This window comes from Nyctereutes procyonoides, unplaced genomic scaffold (assembly GCF_905146905.1).
Source record: "Nyctereutes procyonoides isolate TBG_1078 unplaced genomic scaffold, NYPRO_anot_genome, whole genome shotgun sequence".
Classification (NCBI taxonomy): Eukaryota; Metazoa; Chordata; class Mammalia; order Carnivora; family Canidae; genus Nyctereutes; species Nyctereutes procyonoides.
This window is the reverse complement of record NW_026575024.1, coordinates 25445215-25463283: the sequence shown is the minus strand read 5'-3', so window position 1 is coordinate 25463283 and position 18069 is coordinate 25445215. Positions and strand designations below refer to the sequence as shown.

The window sequence follows — 18069 nt, the reverse complement described above, 5'->3', positions numbered from 1 at the left end:
ACCTCAGTTTCCCCACAAAGATAGTAGCAATCTGACCCTACTCATAGGAGTTCTACCAAGATAACAAAACAGTGAGACCCCTTTGAGGATGACTGACAACACACAAGCCATGGGAAGAGTCTAGAAAGTATTTCAATGGATAAGTGAGTTCAGAGCCATGGCACTAGCCCCTTGGAGGCATCGGCCAGACTCTGCCAGGAAGGAGAGCAGTTCTAGTGAAAGCCTGGCATGAGGGAAGGCAGCACGGCTCATTGATTACAGGGATGTGAGACACGGGGGTGAGTTCTGACTCACCACTCACTTGCTGTGCGCCCTGGGAAGTAGTTTCCCTCTCTGAACCTCAGTCTCCCTATCTGATATTTGAGGGGCAACCATCCCAACCACCGCTGATGAAGACGAGGTTCAAACAGGGAAAGCACCCAGCACATAGTAGGTGCCCCATAAATAATATGCATTTCCTCCTCCCCTTTCTGCTTTTACTTATAAGATGTTAGGTATTGCAGGGCAAGAGCTGCTCTCACTAGTCTAAGACCTTGATCTCTCGATGTCCCAATGGTTTCATCTGCAAAACGGATTCAAAGGCCCAAGGAGTGGGGACAAATGCCTTATTACTTCATTTGGAGAAGGGAAGAAGATAAAGTAAGGGTAGAGACTGGGATGCCACAGCATCCTTCTGGCCTGGCAACCTGGAAAGATTTTTCCAGGATATCAAAGTGAGATGTCATGGGATCATGCCATGTCTGAAAGCAAAACGGGCAGTGAATGAACGGTGGGCGTCTTCGCGTCTCAGCACAGCGATTCAGAGAATGGACTGCGGCGTGAAGGCCTTGGTCCCAGGTCCGCTGTGCACATCTGGACGTGTCCACTCATGCTGCAAGTCTCAGTTTTCCCCTTGTAAAAGAGGGGTACTCGTTCCCAGCCCACACCTTGGGAGGATTCGTGGGGATGCTGTCTGTGAAAAACAGAGCCAGGCTGGCATTCAGCAAGGGCTCAGCGAGTGTTAGCTGTTGACAGTGTTTCATTGTGATCATCCAGAGCGAGCAGTTCTGACTCTGCCCCATTCTTGCTGGGTCTCAGGCCCTTGCCTCCAGGTGCCTCAGTTTTCTGCTCTCACAAAGGAGGAGGATGCCCTCCCTCCTAGAGTTCTGATGAGGATGGACAGCCCCCAGCACATGACTGTCATGCTATAGAGAGACTCGGAAAAGAGGAGACCCCAGATGTAGGAAAATCAGTTTGAAGCTTTGGACACTGGGAGCAAGAATCCTTCAAATGGAAAAAAAGAACTGGACCAGGAATGGAAAACAGCCTCACTATGAGACTGAGGCCCATTCCCTGGGCTCCCACTGGCTGCCTCTCCCCATGTTCCAAAAGTGATGCCAGGCTGACTGGGAGCATGGGCCCCCGGCCTCAGCTCTGCTCATGAACCCATGAAGTCTTGAGTAATATCCCCATCTCAAGTTTTTCTCTGTTTAACTTGTCCATCAAGTAGCTTAACTGTCCCACCTACTAATGTGATTGGCAATTATTTACTTTGGAGAGCCCTGAAAGACACCACCAAATCACAGAATTCTGAATTATCTAGAAACCCAGCATCCGATCGCATCATCTGATTGCACATTTCCTGATTTGCACGCTATAAAAGACGCTACCTCCGTGGCAGAAGCAAGCAGGAGAGGGAAGAGGAGAGCAGGAGAGCCACCAGGACCTCTGAGAAGCCCAGGTGAGACCCGCTCATCCCACACCTGCTCCGCCATCCTGGGTGGCAGGGCTGCCAGGCTCCTTGCTGTGGGGTGGGCACTGGCTGGCTGCATTTAGGATCACTCACTTGGGGTCTTTTTCAGAGGGATTTTCAGAGGAATAGGAATGGCCATTTACTCTGCTCCCCTGAGAGACCAGTGATATTGATGTAAGGTTTGAATGTGGAAATGTAGAAAAGAGGATTTGATGGTGATGGGGAGCATGTGGTTGTGTGTGAAGGTTCACTCATGAGCATGTTCTTCTTACTCTAAATCAAAATCTCTATGGCAGGAATTTTACCTTGAGGTTTCCATTGTGGACTCAGGCCATCATCTACAAACCACCTAAAATTCACCCTCATTTTGTACATTTTGATGCATTTTTCTGGGAAGAGTGTCCTCAGCTTCCATTGCATTCATAAAAGGTCTGTTTCCCAAAAGAGATTCAGAGAATGCAATCTAAACTGACCTCCCCAGGGAGGCCACAACTGGCTCTTTGGACCAGAAAGCCCTTTCGATTCCAGCCAGTCACAGCAACGATAGTGCTGCTTTGTCTGAATCAGCCAGTTGATGGAATTTTGCCCAAAGAAGCTTTCAACACCTTTGCTGACTGCCAAATAGGCCTATGAGAGGATCGGTGATATGTGGGAGGAAACAGTGCAAAAGGCAGCCAGATGTCAGGGGTTGCACCTAAATTTAGTTCAGGTTAGCTTGAGAGAGAAGAGAAAGGTATAGAACAGACAGTGTGGGGACTCCTGGGTGGCTCATTCAGTTAAGTGTCTGCCTTTGGCTCAGGTCATGATCCCAGGGTCCTGGATTGAGTCTCATATTAGGCTCTGGACTCAGCAGGGAGCCTGCTTATCCCTCTCCCTCTGCCCCTCACCCCTGCTTGTGCTCTCTCTCTCTCTCTCCCTCTTTCTCTCTGCTCTCTCTCAAATAAATAAACAAAATCTTAAAAAAAAAATCAGGGTGTACATTTGAAGAGGTCAGAGACCTATCTCCAACCACCAAGTTGCCATCAAATTGTTGGGTGACCTTGGGGAAGTCACTACCCCTTTCTGGCCCCCTGATTCTTTTTTTTTTTTTAAGATTTTATTTATTTATTTATTCATGAGAGACACAGAGAGAGAGAAAGGTAGAGACACAGGCAGAGGGAGAAGCAGGCTTCATGCAGGAAGCCCGATGTGGGGCTCAATCCCGGGACCCCAGGATCAGGCCCTGAGCCAAAGACAGATGCTCAACTGCTGAGCCACCTAGGCATCCCATGGCCCCTTGATTCTTGTTATGCAATGAGGACTTCGAATGGCTCCAGGATCTCTCCAGCATTGGTCTGGATGAGATGGTGGCTATGAACATGTGACCTCTGATATTCTGTGATTTAATAGGGCTTCCACAAATCATCGCAATCTGGGTCCAGGCCAAAAGATTTTAATGGAGATAATGGCAAAGAAGCTCAGTCCCTCAGCTTTTTCATTTGCTTTGTCTAAAGAGGGAAAACTAGGGGCAATATTCAGGCCATTGCAAGCAAGCCCAAATGGAGAGTAAATCTGATGGTCACTGAATTTAAACAGAGGCCTCTGGGTCAGACAAATCTGGCTTCAAATCCTGTCCCTATTTTGTGTTTACAATCTTGGGGGAAGTCACCTATACTCACTAGACTGTCCTTTCCTCACCTGTGCAATGCAGGTGATAAATCCCCACATCTTAGGGGTGGTTAAGATAAAATCAATTACTGAGCATGAAGTACGCAGACGAATGCCTGGCCCAGAGGAAATGCTAGGTAGTGTTAGCTATTGCTATTCACTCTCTGGTGTTCTGGAGGTCGGGGGCAGATGGTGGACGAATTCCTCTCTGATGTATGTGCTAGCTGGACCCATCGTTCTGTCCACAGATACCAAGAGTAAAGATGTTTCAAATTGGGGGCCTCATTGTCTTCTGTGGGTTGCTGGCCCAGACCACAACCCTGCTGGAAGCCCTGTCTTTGCCCCTGGAACATACCTTGTTTTTGGAGGCGACTCCAGGCCAGGATCCAAGTCCCACAGATCTTGCTGGAGACTTAACAAATGGTGAGAGTTTGTGACAACCTCTTTCAGGGGCGTGTGTGTGTGTGTGTGTGTGTGTGTGTGTGTGTCCAATGGTTCGATGCAGGGAGGGAGGCAGGAATGATTGGGGGTGAGGGGCTGAGGATCTGGAATTATCAGATTTGACCCCCAAGGATCCACCCCTGTACCCATTTTTAGGCCTCAGCAGTGGCCTGCTCTCTGGGGATCTATTGGACATTCTCGAAAACCTTCCACTTTTGAACATCCTGAAGACTAGAGGAGGCACTTCTGGTGGCCTGCTTGGGGCCTGCTTGGGAAAGTGACTTCAGTGGTCCCCCTCCTGGACAGTATCATTGAGTGAGTAGTCATAGGCCTTGGTCCTCACACACACCAGAAAATCTCTGTTGGAGATCTGGGACCCCCAGGCAGTGGCCCCAGAGGAGAGAGAGGGGTGGTCTGAACATGAGGCCAGGACTCGTGTGAGATCCTTCCCACAGCCTGGCAAGAACACTGGTCCTCTTGAATCAGTGATTGCCCCCAGTCCTGAAGCATATCTTGTGTCCTCAGCATCATCCATAGTCCTTATGACAATGCTTTAAAGTGTAATTAATCTCCAATTTAGAGATGGTAAAACTGAAGCACAGAAATGTGCCTGTGCTCACACAACTAGAGTGATACAGAGCCAGGGATCTAGGTCTAATTTACTTAAGTTCAAAGACGAGGCCTTTCCACTGCACTGTGGTAATTCTGTTCTCCTCACCTATGGAGAACACAGGTGGCCTTTGATGTAAGCAAGAAAATATAAGCTACTCTCCTTGATGACATCCTCAATGTAATGGCCACTGAACAGTCTGATGTGGGGTTTCCCATGAGACACCTGAGAGCTCTCTAAGCAAGTATAGCAATAATGGGAAGCTTGATGCCAGGGAGCTTCCAAAGCTGGGTCCTTGATAGGACTGGATCAAAGCCATCTCTAAAATTCCCACCCATCCATATGCTTGCCCCTGACTTGAAGACAGACAGACAGCCTTGAGTTTGATTTCCAAATGCACCATGTACCTGCTGGGTCCCAGAGAATAGGATGCTTGGTCTCTCTGGGCTTGGTTTCTCCATCTGTAAAATGGAGATCATGGTACCCACAGAGAAAAACTGTCGGGAGGACTGGAAACAATGTAATCACCTGCCACAGTTGTGAGGTCGGCTCATGGAAGAGCCTTGCTTCCATCCTCTATCTCCATTCTCTCCTACTTCCTGCTCCTTGATTTCCATGGTAACCATTGTTGACTGACTTGCCACTGAAGGTGATGGTTACTCCACTTGCCCATCCCCATCCATTCATCCACTTATCCATCCATCCTTTTGTCCATCCTCTCTTCCACCTAACCAGTTACTCTCCCATGGATCTGCCTACCTACTCATCCATCCACAAAGTGAACCAATATGGAGTAGCCTCCTTATTTGTAAGACTCTGAGTTGGCGTGCAGAATACAAACATAATCCAGACACAGCCTCCACCCTGAATACCTCAGAGACTTGAGATGAGGAGAGGGCCATGGTGTGTCAGGATCTGACCTAGTGCAGAGGTTGGGAAACACTAATCTCCCTGCAAGTCTCCCTGCTTAATGGGTGAGGCCAGAGGGGTGGCTTCTTCTGCTCAGGAACAATATCAATGGTATGACTCAGAACCATGTGGTTTTTGCTGCAAGATGCCACTCTTGTCTCCCCCATCTCACCTCATGGGTAGCTCCTCTTCTGGAATGAGTACAGTTGGGTTAAAGGTGGTTTCCAGGCTTGGGGCCAAAGGAACTAATATTCCTCCTTCCAATGTTGCTTATTGGACAGATTGAAGATCACTAACCCCCAGCTGCTGGAACTTGGACTTGTGCAGAGCCCTGATGGTCATCGTCTCTATGTCACCATCCCTCTAGGCATAGTCCTCAATGTGAATACGTGAGTGAGTCCCAAGGGAAGATGGGAGGGTGGCTCACCAAAGGAGACCCTGATGACCATGGGTAGCCATAAGGGAGGTGTTGGAGTCTCACAGATGCAAATGCAGCAAACTTTTTCCTCTGCAGGCCCCTGACCAGCAGTCTGGTAAAGCTGGCTGTGAAGTTAAACATCACTGCAGAAATTTTAGCTGTGAAAAATGATCAGGGGAAGATTCATCTGATTCTTGGTGACTGTACTCACTCCCCTGGGAGCCTGCAAATCTCCCTGCTTAATGGGTGAGGCCAGAGGGGTGGCTTCTCCTGCCCAGGAACAATATTGATGGGATGATGGCTAGATGGCTGGGAAGATGGAACAATGGGAGTGGGGATGAGTGGGAGGATGGGAGGGTGGGAAAATGAATAGGAGGGAGGGAAGACAGATGGATGGATGGGTGGATGGATGGATGGATGGATGGATAGGTAAATGGGTGGGTAAATAGCCACTATCTCTTCTTAGCTGGGCTGGCCAATTTTATGCTCATTAGGCAATAAAAAAGTCTGAGTTCAAGCTCATTGACCAGAGGGGCATGCAAAGGTGGAAAGATTCTTGTATGAACTTGGACAGTGCTTTCCCCACGTAGAGTCTCTTATAAGAACTTGGACAGTGCTTCCCCACGTAGAATCTCAGCTTGCTCTGATAACTGTAAGATGAGATCTACATTGGAGTTCTTGAGTGAATCCACTAAGATAATAGGTATGAAAGTGCTTTGTCCCAGTATGAGGTAAAATAGCTATGCAGCCTACCTGGGTTACTTCTTTCATTTACCTGCTAAAAGGTATGCATATGCATATTATGCATAATAATATATATATGCATATATGCATAATATGTAGGAGTCATCCCATCATGGTTAACATTTCCTAAACACATATATTGTGTTTCACATGTATCATCTCACTGAACCCTCATGACAAGTATATACTAAGCACTGTTCATCCATGTATAGGAATTCTACTGAATTCCTAGTGTCTGCTGGAACTAGGTGTTTATACTACACGTACCTATTATGTGCAAAGCTGTGTAGGGTGCCACTCCCTGTGGATAGGCGCCCTGGTGTTTGCTGCGCAAGGGTGTGAGTGGACAAGGCCCCATTTTGGCCACTTAGTACTGAGACTGATGTGGGCACAGTGGCCCCACATACCATCCCCAGGCCTCTGCACCGCCCCATGGATTTTTTTTCTTTTAGATTTGCTCCCCTCCCTGTTCAAAGTCTTGTGGACAGTCTCAGCAGCTTCTTGAATAAAGTCCTTCCTGAGCTGGTACAGAGCGAGGTAAGCGGGGGTGGGGGGCGGGGAGTGGCAGCTCCTGATCTTTGGGTCTCAGAGCTTCTCAGGCTGAAAGAAGGCCCTGGAGTAAGCTTTTCTGAACCCCTCAGTTTGGTATGTATATACCATCTATCATCTACCTGTCCACTGATTCACCTTTTCGTGTTTCTTCTTTCTATCCTGCAAATTGCACTGGTTGGATCCTGCTCTGGGCTGAGCCCTATGCATGTCCACACCACAGCTGAAAGGAACTGTCCCCTGCCCCAAGAATCTTCCAGTCCACTCCCACTGTGGCTATAGACAGGCATTCTTACAGCCTATGCTTGGGTGCCTCCTACAATCAGAAATTTACCCCTCCTGGAGCAGTTCGCCCTATTATGGCACACAGGCGTCATATCACATGGTGAACCCTGGCTCGGTGTGTGATTGGGCACTTCACGTACATGCCTCCATTTCTCCTTCTGCCCGTGTGAATGTGTAAGCATCCATCTGTGAGATGGCTTAGAACCAAACACTCTCAGACACAGAAAAATGACAGAGAATCTCCCCCAGAGAATCCATCCTGGGACTGCTACAGTTCCCAGGGCCTCCCTCCAGGTACTGCTTTGCCCAATGCCTCTCTTTGCCCCCTGGGTCAGGTATGCCCTCTGGTCAATGAGGTTCTCAGTGAGTTGGACGTCACCTTGGTACATTCCATTGCTGGTAAGTACCCCTTCCCAAGGCCTCTCTCTCCCTCTTCAGAAGTAGCGATCTCCCCCAAGGAGCTCTATCCCTGCACACCGCAGGAGAGAGCTAGATCCTTCCAGCCTCAGCTCTCCCTTTTTCAGGTTTCTTTTTTGCCTTGAATTGTCCCGATAATGTTGAGGGCTGGGCCCTGCCTCCCTCATCAGCCCTGACACTGAGAACAGCTGGGCTGTTTGGTAGAACGAGGGATTGTCCCTGTCAACCTTTGCCTGAGCTTAGTTGGATGACCAAAGTTCCTGCTCCCCAGCCCCAGGCTTCAGGGGGAGTGTAGGATATCCCTCAACTCCTTCACACTGAGATCGTCATTCTGGCCTGCATCTTCCAGAGTTACTGATCCATGGGCTGGAATTTGTCATCAAGGTCTAAGCCTTCTGGGAAAGGGACCCGGCTACAGTTGAACTGGTGAGTGCCTTTCCCCAATCCCCAGAATTTGGGTACTGCTGTAGGAGGCAGCAGGGGGCTTGGGACAAGTGCCATTCAAAGAGAGACAAACAGCCATGTAGACATTCCCAAAGATGCACAGAGAAGTCTACAGAAATGCTGATGGAGGTGGAGAGACTCAGGTAGCACCACAACACAGCCACAAAGAGAAACATGCATGGCTGTGGATGCATACACACACACACACACACACACATACACACACACACACATAAGTACATGTGGATAGAAAGAGTCCCCTGACCCCAGGTCTAGGCCTCCCTTGTGGCTGAGACAAGACCAGACCCTAGCCTTAGAGTCTCAGCCCCCTCCCCTTCCCTGGAGGGCAGGTTTGATGATGGGCCCATACCAACAAGAGTCAGTGACCTCGAGTCTCCATTTGGATGGGGGCTTCTCCCAAAAGAACAATTTCCTTGCTCAATCCACTCTTTGACCAGCTTCCAAGGGCTCACAGAAGGCTGACCCGTGTCCTGGACAGTGACACGGCCACTGCTTGTGGACCAGAGGAGCTTTCTCTCCAAGGAAACCCCACTCTCCCTCCTTCCCCACCAAGCATGTGTTACAGCCCATGTTCTTCACCAAATAAAGTTGCTCTTTCTCTGCACCGGGGACCTTGTCATGCTTCACCCTCATTTGAGGGCTAATAGATTGGGAAGAGCCCTGGCCTGGGTGGTTGGAACCATAGAACAGAGTGTGGAGCTTACATTGTAGAACTTTATGGTCTTAAGCTAGACACGGAGATGTTCAGAGGAGGGGAGGTTTCAGAGTAACTGCTCTAGTGTCCTCAGGAGGAGTGTACGAGGGGTTGGGGGTAGGTGTAACACTCTAGGCAGAGATGAGGACACACAAGTCTACCACACAAGAAGCAAAACATCAGATCTGAGAGATGTTCAGGAGTGGACCTGAGTGTAGGTGAGGGAGCAGGTGAGGTGCAGGTTGCTGTCCATTTCTCAGGTAGAGGAGTCTGAAGGTGACTGGGGATGTGGGAAGATGAAGTGATTCCAGCAGGAAGATTATGCCTTCAGCTGTGGCCATGCTGAAGGAAGTGCCTGGGAGACCCAGGGGAGATATCCAGGAACCTGATGGATACACAAATCATCCACCACTCCTCTTTTGCTTGCTGGCATCCAGTCATACTGACTTCCTTTCTGTTTTCTCAGCAAGAGGATATGAAAAATGACAAAGAGGAAGTGTAGGAGGCAGGACAAACTGGTCCACATTGTTCATTGCTCATAGACATAGAGAAGGGCCATTGGAGAAGCATATGATAAGATTATTGATGCCATGGGTGAGAGTCCTATTTTTGGAAGAAGAAGCCTGATTTTCAGAAACTGAGAAGAGGAAGGGATGAAAGGAAGGAAAGACTGAGTGCAAAGAAGATTTATGAAAAATTGGAGACAAGAATAAAGAACAGGACTACTCAGGCTGGGGAAGGTTGTCCCCTCAAATAAAAACTAAATATGCCATCATTGTTTGTGGCCCTTAAAGGACTAGCGCAACCATGTCATTACACAGATGAGGGTACTGAGGCCTTGAGATATATGTGAATGACTTGCACAAGCCACAGTTTGACAAAAAGACAAATCAAGGGCTGAAACATTCAAGACCACACAGAAAACTTCTCCCTTGTGCTCTAGGAGACCCCACTGACCTTGTGACAAGGAGCAGATTCAGGTTGGTGTTTCTCAACCCTTGTCAAACATGTGTCAACATGCCTAGACTTAGCACCATCCCCACCTACAGCTGTCACCAGCCAACACGGCATAGTGGGAAGACAGCCTAGAGTTCAGAACTGCAAAGTTTATTGTAGGAAACCAGCATGTGTGTTCTGGCAAGGGAATGGAAGGAAGAATTTTCCACAGCCACAGAACTAGAATACCTCTGGGCTCAGGATGAATAGTTACATTTCCTAAGCAGCTGAATGATCATCATGAATGTCTGTCTACCTAGTCGAGTGACCTGAAGCACCACTTTCCAGACTGGAAACTAGCAATTAGGACCTGACAGAGTTTGAGGAGAGTCCAGGCATTAGTTACTCTTAAGTCCTCTTTTGGGCAGGCATTAGGTCAATACTGAGTGTCCCCCTTGGCTGAGATTCCAAAAATCAAGCTGAGTAAGGACAGGCACACACCTGGTACCATCAACCCTGGTCCTGCTGCCCTCTGACCAAACTGCTTTCCCTTCTGGACACACATTCACTGCCTGTCTCTGAATACTAGTTTCCCACTGCTCCCCTCCAAAATTAAAATTGTCAGAACCAGCTTTTTCAGAACTCTTGAAATTAACCAAAGGCTTGCAGCAATCTGGGGTGTGTTTATTCAATAAAAATTGCTGAATCTTGGTAAGAACAATGTGCTTTGTGGTGTTTTCTTTAACCCTAGTCCCATCTCCTACTCTCCATAGAAGACTTGAAAACCCAAAGCCTATAGTCTTGGTGAAAATCAGTAGCCTGGAAGCCTCTGGACAGGAGAGTATTGGAACAACCTCAAAACCTCATCCCCAGAATACCGTCATTATTTGATCCGCCTCATTAGTTCCCTGGAAGATCCTACTCTCAAGGCTCTCTTTATTTGACTCAGAGTTCACCCAGTATAAACAGCCTCTTTACCAAGGACATTTGTCAAAATGACAGATCTAAAGACTGGGAGTTTCTAACTCTCAAGCCAGTCTACACTCAGGTTTCAGCAATTTGTCATAATTACACTTTAAATATTCCTACCCAACAGCCTCTACTTCAGGTAAGCTGATCTTGGCTGTAATTCGATGTGTTCACCTATCTCTCCAGACCAGGGGATGGCAGTTTGCCCTCTGACTTCCATTCCCTGACAGGACGAAGAGAGTGGCTGGATGTACATGTTTTCTTGTTGTGAGGATGGGAGTATTCACCTCTAAGCTCTTTACATGCTGGTGCTGAGATGGGAAGTCTGAGGTTTTTATACTTTTCACCAGTTATGTTTGATTCCCTGGAGGATGGGCCTCCCAGGATTCTCATACCACCATCCAGAAAGTGAGACTTCATTAAAAATTGTCAACCATTATTTCTTCACATTTATTTCCCGCACCATTCCTTTCTCATTCTGAGACTCTTGGGACATGAAAATAGACCTCTCGCTAGAGTCCAACTGCTCCCTGAGGCTCTGTTTATTTCTTCCAGCTATTTTTCTTCCTCTCATTCAGATTGGATCTATCTCCAATGTGTCGTTGCACTAGACATTTTTTTTATTTTTTTTATTGGAGTTCAATTTGCCAACATATAGCATAACACCCAGTTGCACTAGACATTTTTAACATCATGTTATGAGACTGGATCCTACTTAAATCCTATGGAGAATGTTTGGGGTGGGTTGGTTTGGGTTAGCATGCAAATGACCCAGTTAGATTCAGGCTAACCCAGTTAGGTTCAAATTCCAACCCACCTTCTGCAGGTGGTGTTTTTAAAAAGAGGATTTCCTTCACTGTCTTATGTGTAGGGGACCCCCTTCCTACTTCTTGGGATCAGAAAGAGAGGACTTCTCTTAGAACTTCTTGTATTCACGCCTGTATATATTTCCATGCCTCACATTGCTCTTGAGTCCAGGACAAAAGATATGGGAGGGAGAAAAACCCAGGAAACTCACCTGTGAGTCATTCATTCTTTCAGGTATGACTCCCTTCCTTGGTTCACCTGCTGCCACTTATGTTTCAGACCCCTCAGAGAGCCACTTCATTCACTGTGTCCAGGGTTTTCATTTCATTCTGAAGGAAAGACAAAGTAAAGGAAGTTTCCTTCCACCCATCTCAACTCTCCAATCCGCATAACCAGATGGGCTTTCGGCACATAACAGTGGACTACCAGTGACTTAACCAAGAACCCTCCTGGTCATAATATTTTTACCAGAACAGATGAGTGCAGCCTCTGGTGCCTGGTATGTATTATTTACCTGGCAAGTGTGTTCTTCTCAGTCCCCACCAGATAACCACTTAAGAGGCAATTTGCATTCACTTGGGATGGACCATGGCACACATTCGGTCTTTTCCCTGTTCTGTCACAAAATACAGTCTAAAGGGGTCCCCTCATGTTCATGTTCTGGCTACCACTTCTGTATAACATACCACCCCAAGATTCAGTGGCCTAAACAGCAATACTTATTTCATGATGGTCCTTGGTTTCTGAGAGTGAGAAATTCAGGAAGGGCTCAGGATGAAGTTCTGGTTCATATTCTCTGCAATTGCAGCTTTACTTGTCATCGCTTCCTTTAATCCTCCACACAGCCCTTTGAGGGAGGTACTCTTATGATTGGCCTCTCTTTGCAGAAGCACAGAGAAGGTAAATTAAGTCCCTGAAGTCACCAGCTGGGGCAGGTGGGGCTGGAGCAGGAGCAAGGCAGCCAGACCCACAGAAGGGAGATCAGAGGATTGGTCCTTCATCCCCATCTCCCTCCCCCTCCCACCCCCACCCTGCTTCCCAACATGATCCCATGGCCCCCACAGGCATTGCAAGGAGAGGCAGGAAGAGCCACAGCAGATTTGTATTGAGCCCCAAACTCGGTGCCAGGCTCTGCTCTAAGCATTTGTTGTAGGTTAATTTCATTAATCCAATAGCCCTGGAGGGTTGTGTTGTTATTGCCCCCACTTCACTGCGAAGCCTGAGACCCAGAGAGATGAGGTCACTTGCCCAAGGACATGCAGCTGGTAAACATGGAGTCAGGATTCAAACCCAGGCTGTCTGGCTCTGTAGGCTGTATCTGGTCTCTAGATAAATCCATCCACAGTCCCTGGGGTGAAGTAGTCCCCCCTCTTAAAGGGAGCATCAAAGAATTTGTAGGAAGACAATTTATTTATTTTAATAAATTAATTTTTATTGGTGTTCAATTTACCAACATACAGAATAACACCCAGTGCTCATCCCGTCAAGTGTCCCCCTCAGTGCCCGTCACCCATTCACCCCCACACCCCGCCCTCCTCCCCTTCCACCACCCCTAGTTCGTTTCCCAGAGTTAGGAGTCTTTATGTTCTGTGTCCCTTTCTGCTATTTCCCACACATTTCTTCTCCCTTCCCTTATATTCCCTTTCACTATTATTCATATTCCCCAAATGAATGAGAACATACACTGTTTGTCTTTCTCCGATTGACTTACTTCACTCACCATAATACCCTCCAGTTCCATCCACGTTGAAGCAAATGGTGGGTATTTGTCGTTTCTAATGGCTGAGTAATATTCCATTGTATACATAAACCACATCTTCTTTATCCATTCATCTTTCGATGGACACCGAGGCTCCTTCCACAGTTTGGCTACTGTGGACATGGCTGCTAGAAACATCGGGGTGCAGGTGTCCCGGCGTTTCATTGCATCTGAATCTTTGGGGTAAATCCCTAACAGTGCAATTGCTGGGTCGTAGGGCAGGTCTATTTTTAATTCTTTGAGGAACCTCCACACAGTTTTCCAGAGTGGCTGCACCAGTTCACATTCCCACCAACAGTGTAAGAGGGTTCCCTTTTCTCCGCATCCTCTCCAACATTTGTTGTTTCCATGCCTTGTTAATGTTCCCCATTCTCACTGGTGTGAGGTGGTATCTCATTGTGGTTTTGATTTGTATTTCCCTGATGGCAAGTGATGCAGAGCATTTTCTCATGTGCATGTTGGCCATGTCTATGTCTTCCTCTGTGAGAGTTCTCTTCATGTCCTTTGCCCATTTCATGATTGGATTGTTTGTTTCTTTGCTGTTGAGTTTAATAAGTTCTTTATAGATTTTGGAAACTAGCCCTTTATCTGATATGTTATTTGCAAATATCTTCTCCCATTCTGTAGGTTGTCTTTGAGTTTTATGGACTGTATCCTTTGCTGTGCAAAAGCTTCTTATCTTGATGAAGTCCCAATAGTTCATTTTTGCTTTTGTTTCTTTTGCTTTCGTGGATGTATCTTGCAAGAAGTTACTGTGGCCGAGTTCAAAAAGGGTGTTGCCTGTGTTCTCCTCTAGGATTTTGATGGAATCTTGTCTCACATTTAGATCTTTCATCCATTTTGAGTTTATCCTTGTGTATGGTGCAAGAGAGTGGTCTAGTTTCATTCTTCTGCATGTGGATGTCCAATTTTCCCAGCACCATTTATTGAAGAGACTGTCTTTCTTCCAGTGGATAGTCTTTCCTCCTTTATCGAATATTAGTTGACCATAAAGTTCAGGGTCCACTTCTGGGTTCTCTATTCTGTTCCATTGATCTATGTGCCTGTTTCTGTGCCAGTACCACACTGTCTTGATGATCACAGCTTTGTAGTACAACCTGAAATCTGGCATTATGATGCCCCCAGATATGGTTTTCTTTTTTAAAATTCCCCTGGCTATTCGGGGTCTTTTCTGATTCCACACAAATCTTAAAATAATTTGTTCCAACTCTCTGAAGAAAGTCCATGGTATTTTGATAGGGATTGCATTAAACGTGTAAATTGCCCTGGGTAAAATTGACATTTTCACAATATTAATTCTTCCAATCCATGAGCATGGAGTATTTTTCCATCTCTTTGTGTCTTCCTCAATTTCTTTCAGAAGTGTTCTATAGTTTTTAGGGTATAGATCCTTTACCTCTTTGGATAGGTTTATTCCTAGGTATCTTATGCTTTTGGGTGCAATTGTAAATGGGATTGACTCCTTAATTTCTCTTTCTTCAGTCTCATTGTTAGTGTATAGAAATGCCGCTGACTTCTGGGCATTGATTTTGTATCCTGCCATGCTACCAAATTGCTGTATGAGTTCTAGCAATCTTGGGGTGGAGGCTTTTGGGTTTTCTATGTAGAGTATCATGTCATCGGCGAAGAGGGAGAGTTTGACTTCTTCTTTGCCAATTTGAATGCCTTTAATGTCTTTTTGCTGTCTGATTGCTGAGGCTAGGACTTCCAATACTATGTTGAATAGCAGTGGTGAGAGTGGACATCCCTGTCTTGTTCCTGATCTTAGGGGAAAGGCTCCCAGTGTTTCCCCATTGAGAATGATATTTGCTGTGGGCTTTTCGTAGATGGCTTTTAAGATGTCGAGGAAAGTTCCCTCTATCCCTACACTCTGAAGAGTTTTGATCAGGCATGGATGCTGTATTTTGTCAAATTCTTTCTCTGCATCTAATGAGAGGATTATATGGTTCTTGGTTTTTCTCTTGCTGATATGATGAATCACATTGATTGTTTTACGAGTGTTGAACCAGCCTTGTGTCCCGGGGATAAATCCTACTTCGTCATGGTGAATAATTTTCTTAATGTGTTGTTGGATCCTATTGGCTAGTATCTTGTTGAGAATTTTTGCATCCATGTTCATCAGGGATATTGGTCTGTAATTCTCCTTTTTGGTGGGGTCTTTGTCTGGTTTTGGAATTAAGGTGATGCTGGCCTCATAGAATGAATTTGGAAGTACTCCATCTCTTTCTATCTTTCCAAACAGCTTTAGTAGAATAGGTATGATTTCTTCTTTAAACGTTTGATAGAATTCCCCTGGGAAGCCATCTGGCCCTAGACTCTTGTGTCTTGGGAGGTTTTTGATGACTTCTTCAATTTCCTCCCTGGTTATTGGCCTGTTCAGGTTTTCTATTTCTTCCTGTTCCAGTTTTGGTAGTTTGTGGCTTTCCAGGAATGCGTCCATTTCTTAGGAAGACAATTTAAAGGGGGAATATTAAATAAATAAAGGTGAGGCACCTGAGTGGCTCAGTCAGTTAAGTATCTGCCTTCATAAGGAAGGAAGCTGAGAAAAACAAAAGACCATGAGGAAGTTTAAGGAAGATAAATGATAGCCTCAGAAGGAAAATATCTATGTATAATTGGGAGCACCAAGAGGGCCAGAGGGCCAGAAAGCATATTTGAACAAATCATAGCTGAGAACTTCCCTAATTTGGGGAGGGAAACAGGCATTCAGATACAGGAGATAGAGAGGTCCCCCCCCAAAATCAATAAAAAACGTTCAACTCCTCAACATTTAATAGTGAAACTTGCAAATTCCAAAGATAAAGAGAAAATCCTTAAAGCAGCAAGAGACAAGAGATCCCTAAATTATGGGGAGAAATATTAGATTATCAGCAGACCTCTCCACAGAGACCTGGCAGGCCAGAAAGGGGTGGCAGGATATATTCAGGGTACTAAATGAGAAGAAGATTTAGCCAAGAATACTTTATCCAGCAAGGCTCTCATTCAGAATAGAAGGAGAGATAAAGAGCTTCCAGGACAGGCAGAAACCGAAAGAAAATGTGACCACCAAACCAGCTCTGCAAGAAATATTAAGGGGGACCCTGTAAAAGAAAGAGGAAGCCCAAAGAAATAATCCACAAAAACAGGGACTGATTGGGTATTATGATGACACTAAATTCATATCTTTCAATAGTAACTCTGAACGTGAATGGGCTAAATGATCCCATCAAAAGGCACAGGGTTTCAGAATGGATAAAAAAGTAAGACCCATCTATTTGTTGTCTACAAGAGACTCGTTTTAGACCTAAGGACACCTACAGCCTGAAAATGAAAGGTTGGAGAACCATTTACCACTCAAATGGTCCTCAAAAGAAAGCTGGGGTAGCAATCCTCACATCAGATAAATTAAAGTTTACCCCGAATACTGTAGTAAGAGATGAAGAGGGACGCTATATTATACTTAAAAGGTCTATCCAACAAGAGGAACTAACAATCATGAATATTTATGCTCCTAATGTGGGATCTGCCAAGTATATCAATCAATTAATAACCAAAGTAAAGACATACTTAGATAATAATACACTAATAGTAGGAGACTTCAACACGGCACTTTCTGCAAATGACAGATATTCTAAGCACAACATCACCAAAGAAACAAGAGCTTTAAATGATACACTGGACCAGATGGATTTCACAGATATTTACAAAACTTTGCATCTGAATGCAACTGAATACACATTCTTCTCAAGTGCACATGGAACTTTCTCCAGAATAGACCACATACTGGGTCACAAATAAGGTCTCAACCGATACCAAAAGATTGGGATTGTCCCCTGCGTATTTTCAGACCATAATGCTTTGAAACTTGAACTCAATCACAAGAAGAAATTTGGAAGAAATTCAAACACGTGGAGGTTAAAGACCATCCTGCTAAAAGATGAGTGGGTCAACCAGGAAATTAGAGAAGAATTAAAAAGATTCATGGAAACTAATGAAAATGAAGATACAACTGTTGAAAACCTGGGATACAGCAAAAGCAGTCCTAAGAGAGAAATACATCGCAATACAAGCATCCCTCAAAAAATTGGAATAAACTCAAATACACAAGCTAACCTCGCACCTAAAGGAACTGGAGAAAGAACAGTAAATAAAACCTATACCAAGCAGAAGAAGAGAGTTAATAAAGATTTGAGCAGAACTCAATGAAATAGAGACCAGAAGAACTGTAGAACAGATCAACACAACCAGGAGTTGGTTCTTTGAAAGAATTAATAAGACAGATAAACCATTAGCCAGCCTTATTAAAAAGAAAAGAGGAAAGACTCAAATTAATAAAATCATGAATGAAAAGGAGAGATCACAACCAATACCAAGGAAATACAATTTTAAAAACATATTATGAACAGCTCTACACCAATAAATTAGGCAATCTAGAAGAAATGGATGCATTTCTGGAAAACCACAAACTACCAAAACTGGAACAGGAAGAAATAGAAAACCTGAACAGGCCAATAACCAGTGAGGAAATTAAAGCAGTCATCAAAAACCTCCCAAGACACAAAAGTCCAGGGTCAGATGGCTTCCCTGGGGAATTCTATCAAACATTTAAAGAAGAAACAATACCTATTCTACTAAAGCTGTTCTGAAAGATAGAAAGGGATGGAATACTTCCAAACTCGTTTTATGAGGCCAGCATCACCTTAATTCC

At 45.5% G+C, this 18069-nt stretch overlaps 1 protein-coding gene across 1 annotated transcript; it reads left to right on the top strand.

Moving 5' to 3' along the window:
• The first annotated feature begins 3642 nt into the window (after nt 1-3642).
• BPIFA1 (BPI fold containing family A member 1) lies at nt 3643-8142 on the top strand. The gene is given in 8 exon segments (XM_055342958.1): nt 3643-3802; nt 3977-4078; nt 4081-4135; nt 5621-5728; nt 5854-6003; nt 6954-7038; nt 7671-7734; nt 8102-8142. Coding segments are annotated over 8 exon segments (765 nt in total).
• The last annotated feature ends 9927 nt before the right edge of the window (nt 8143-18069 follow it).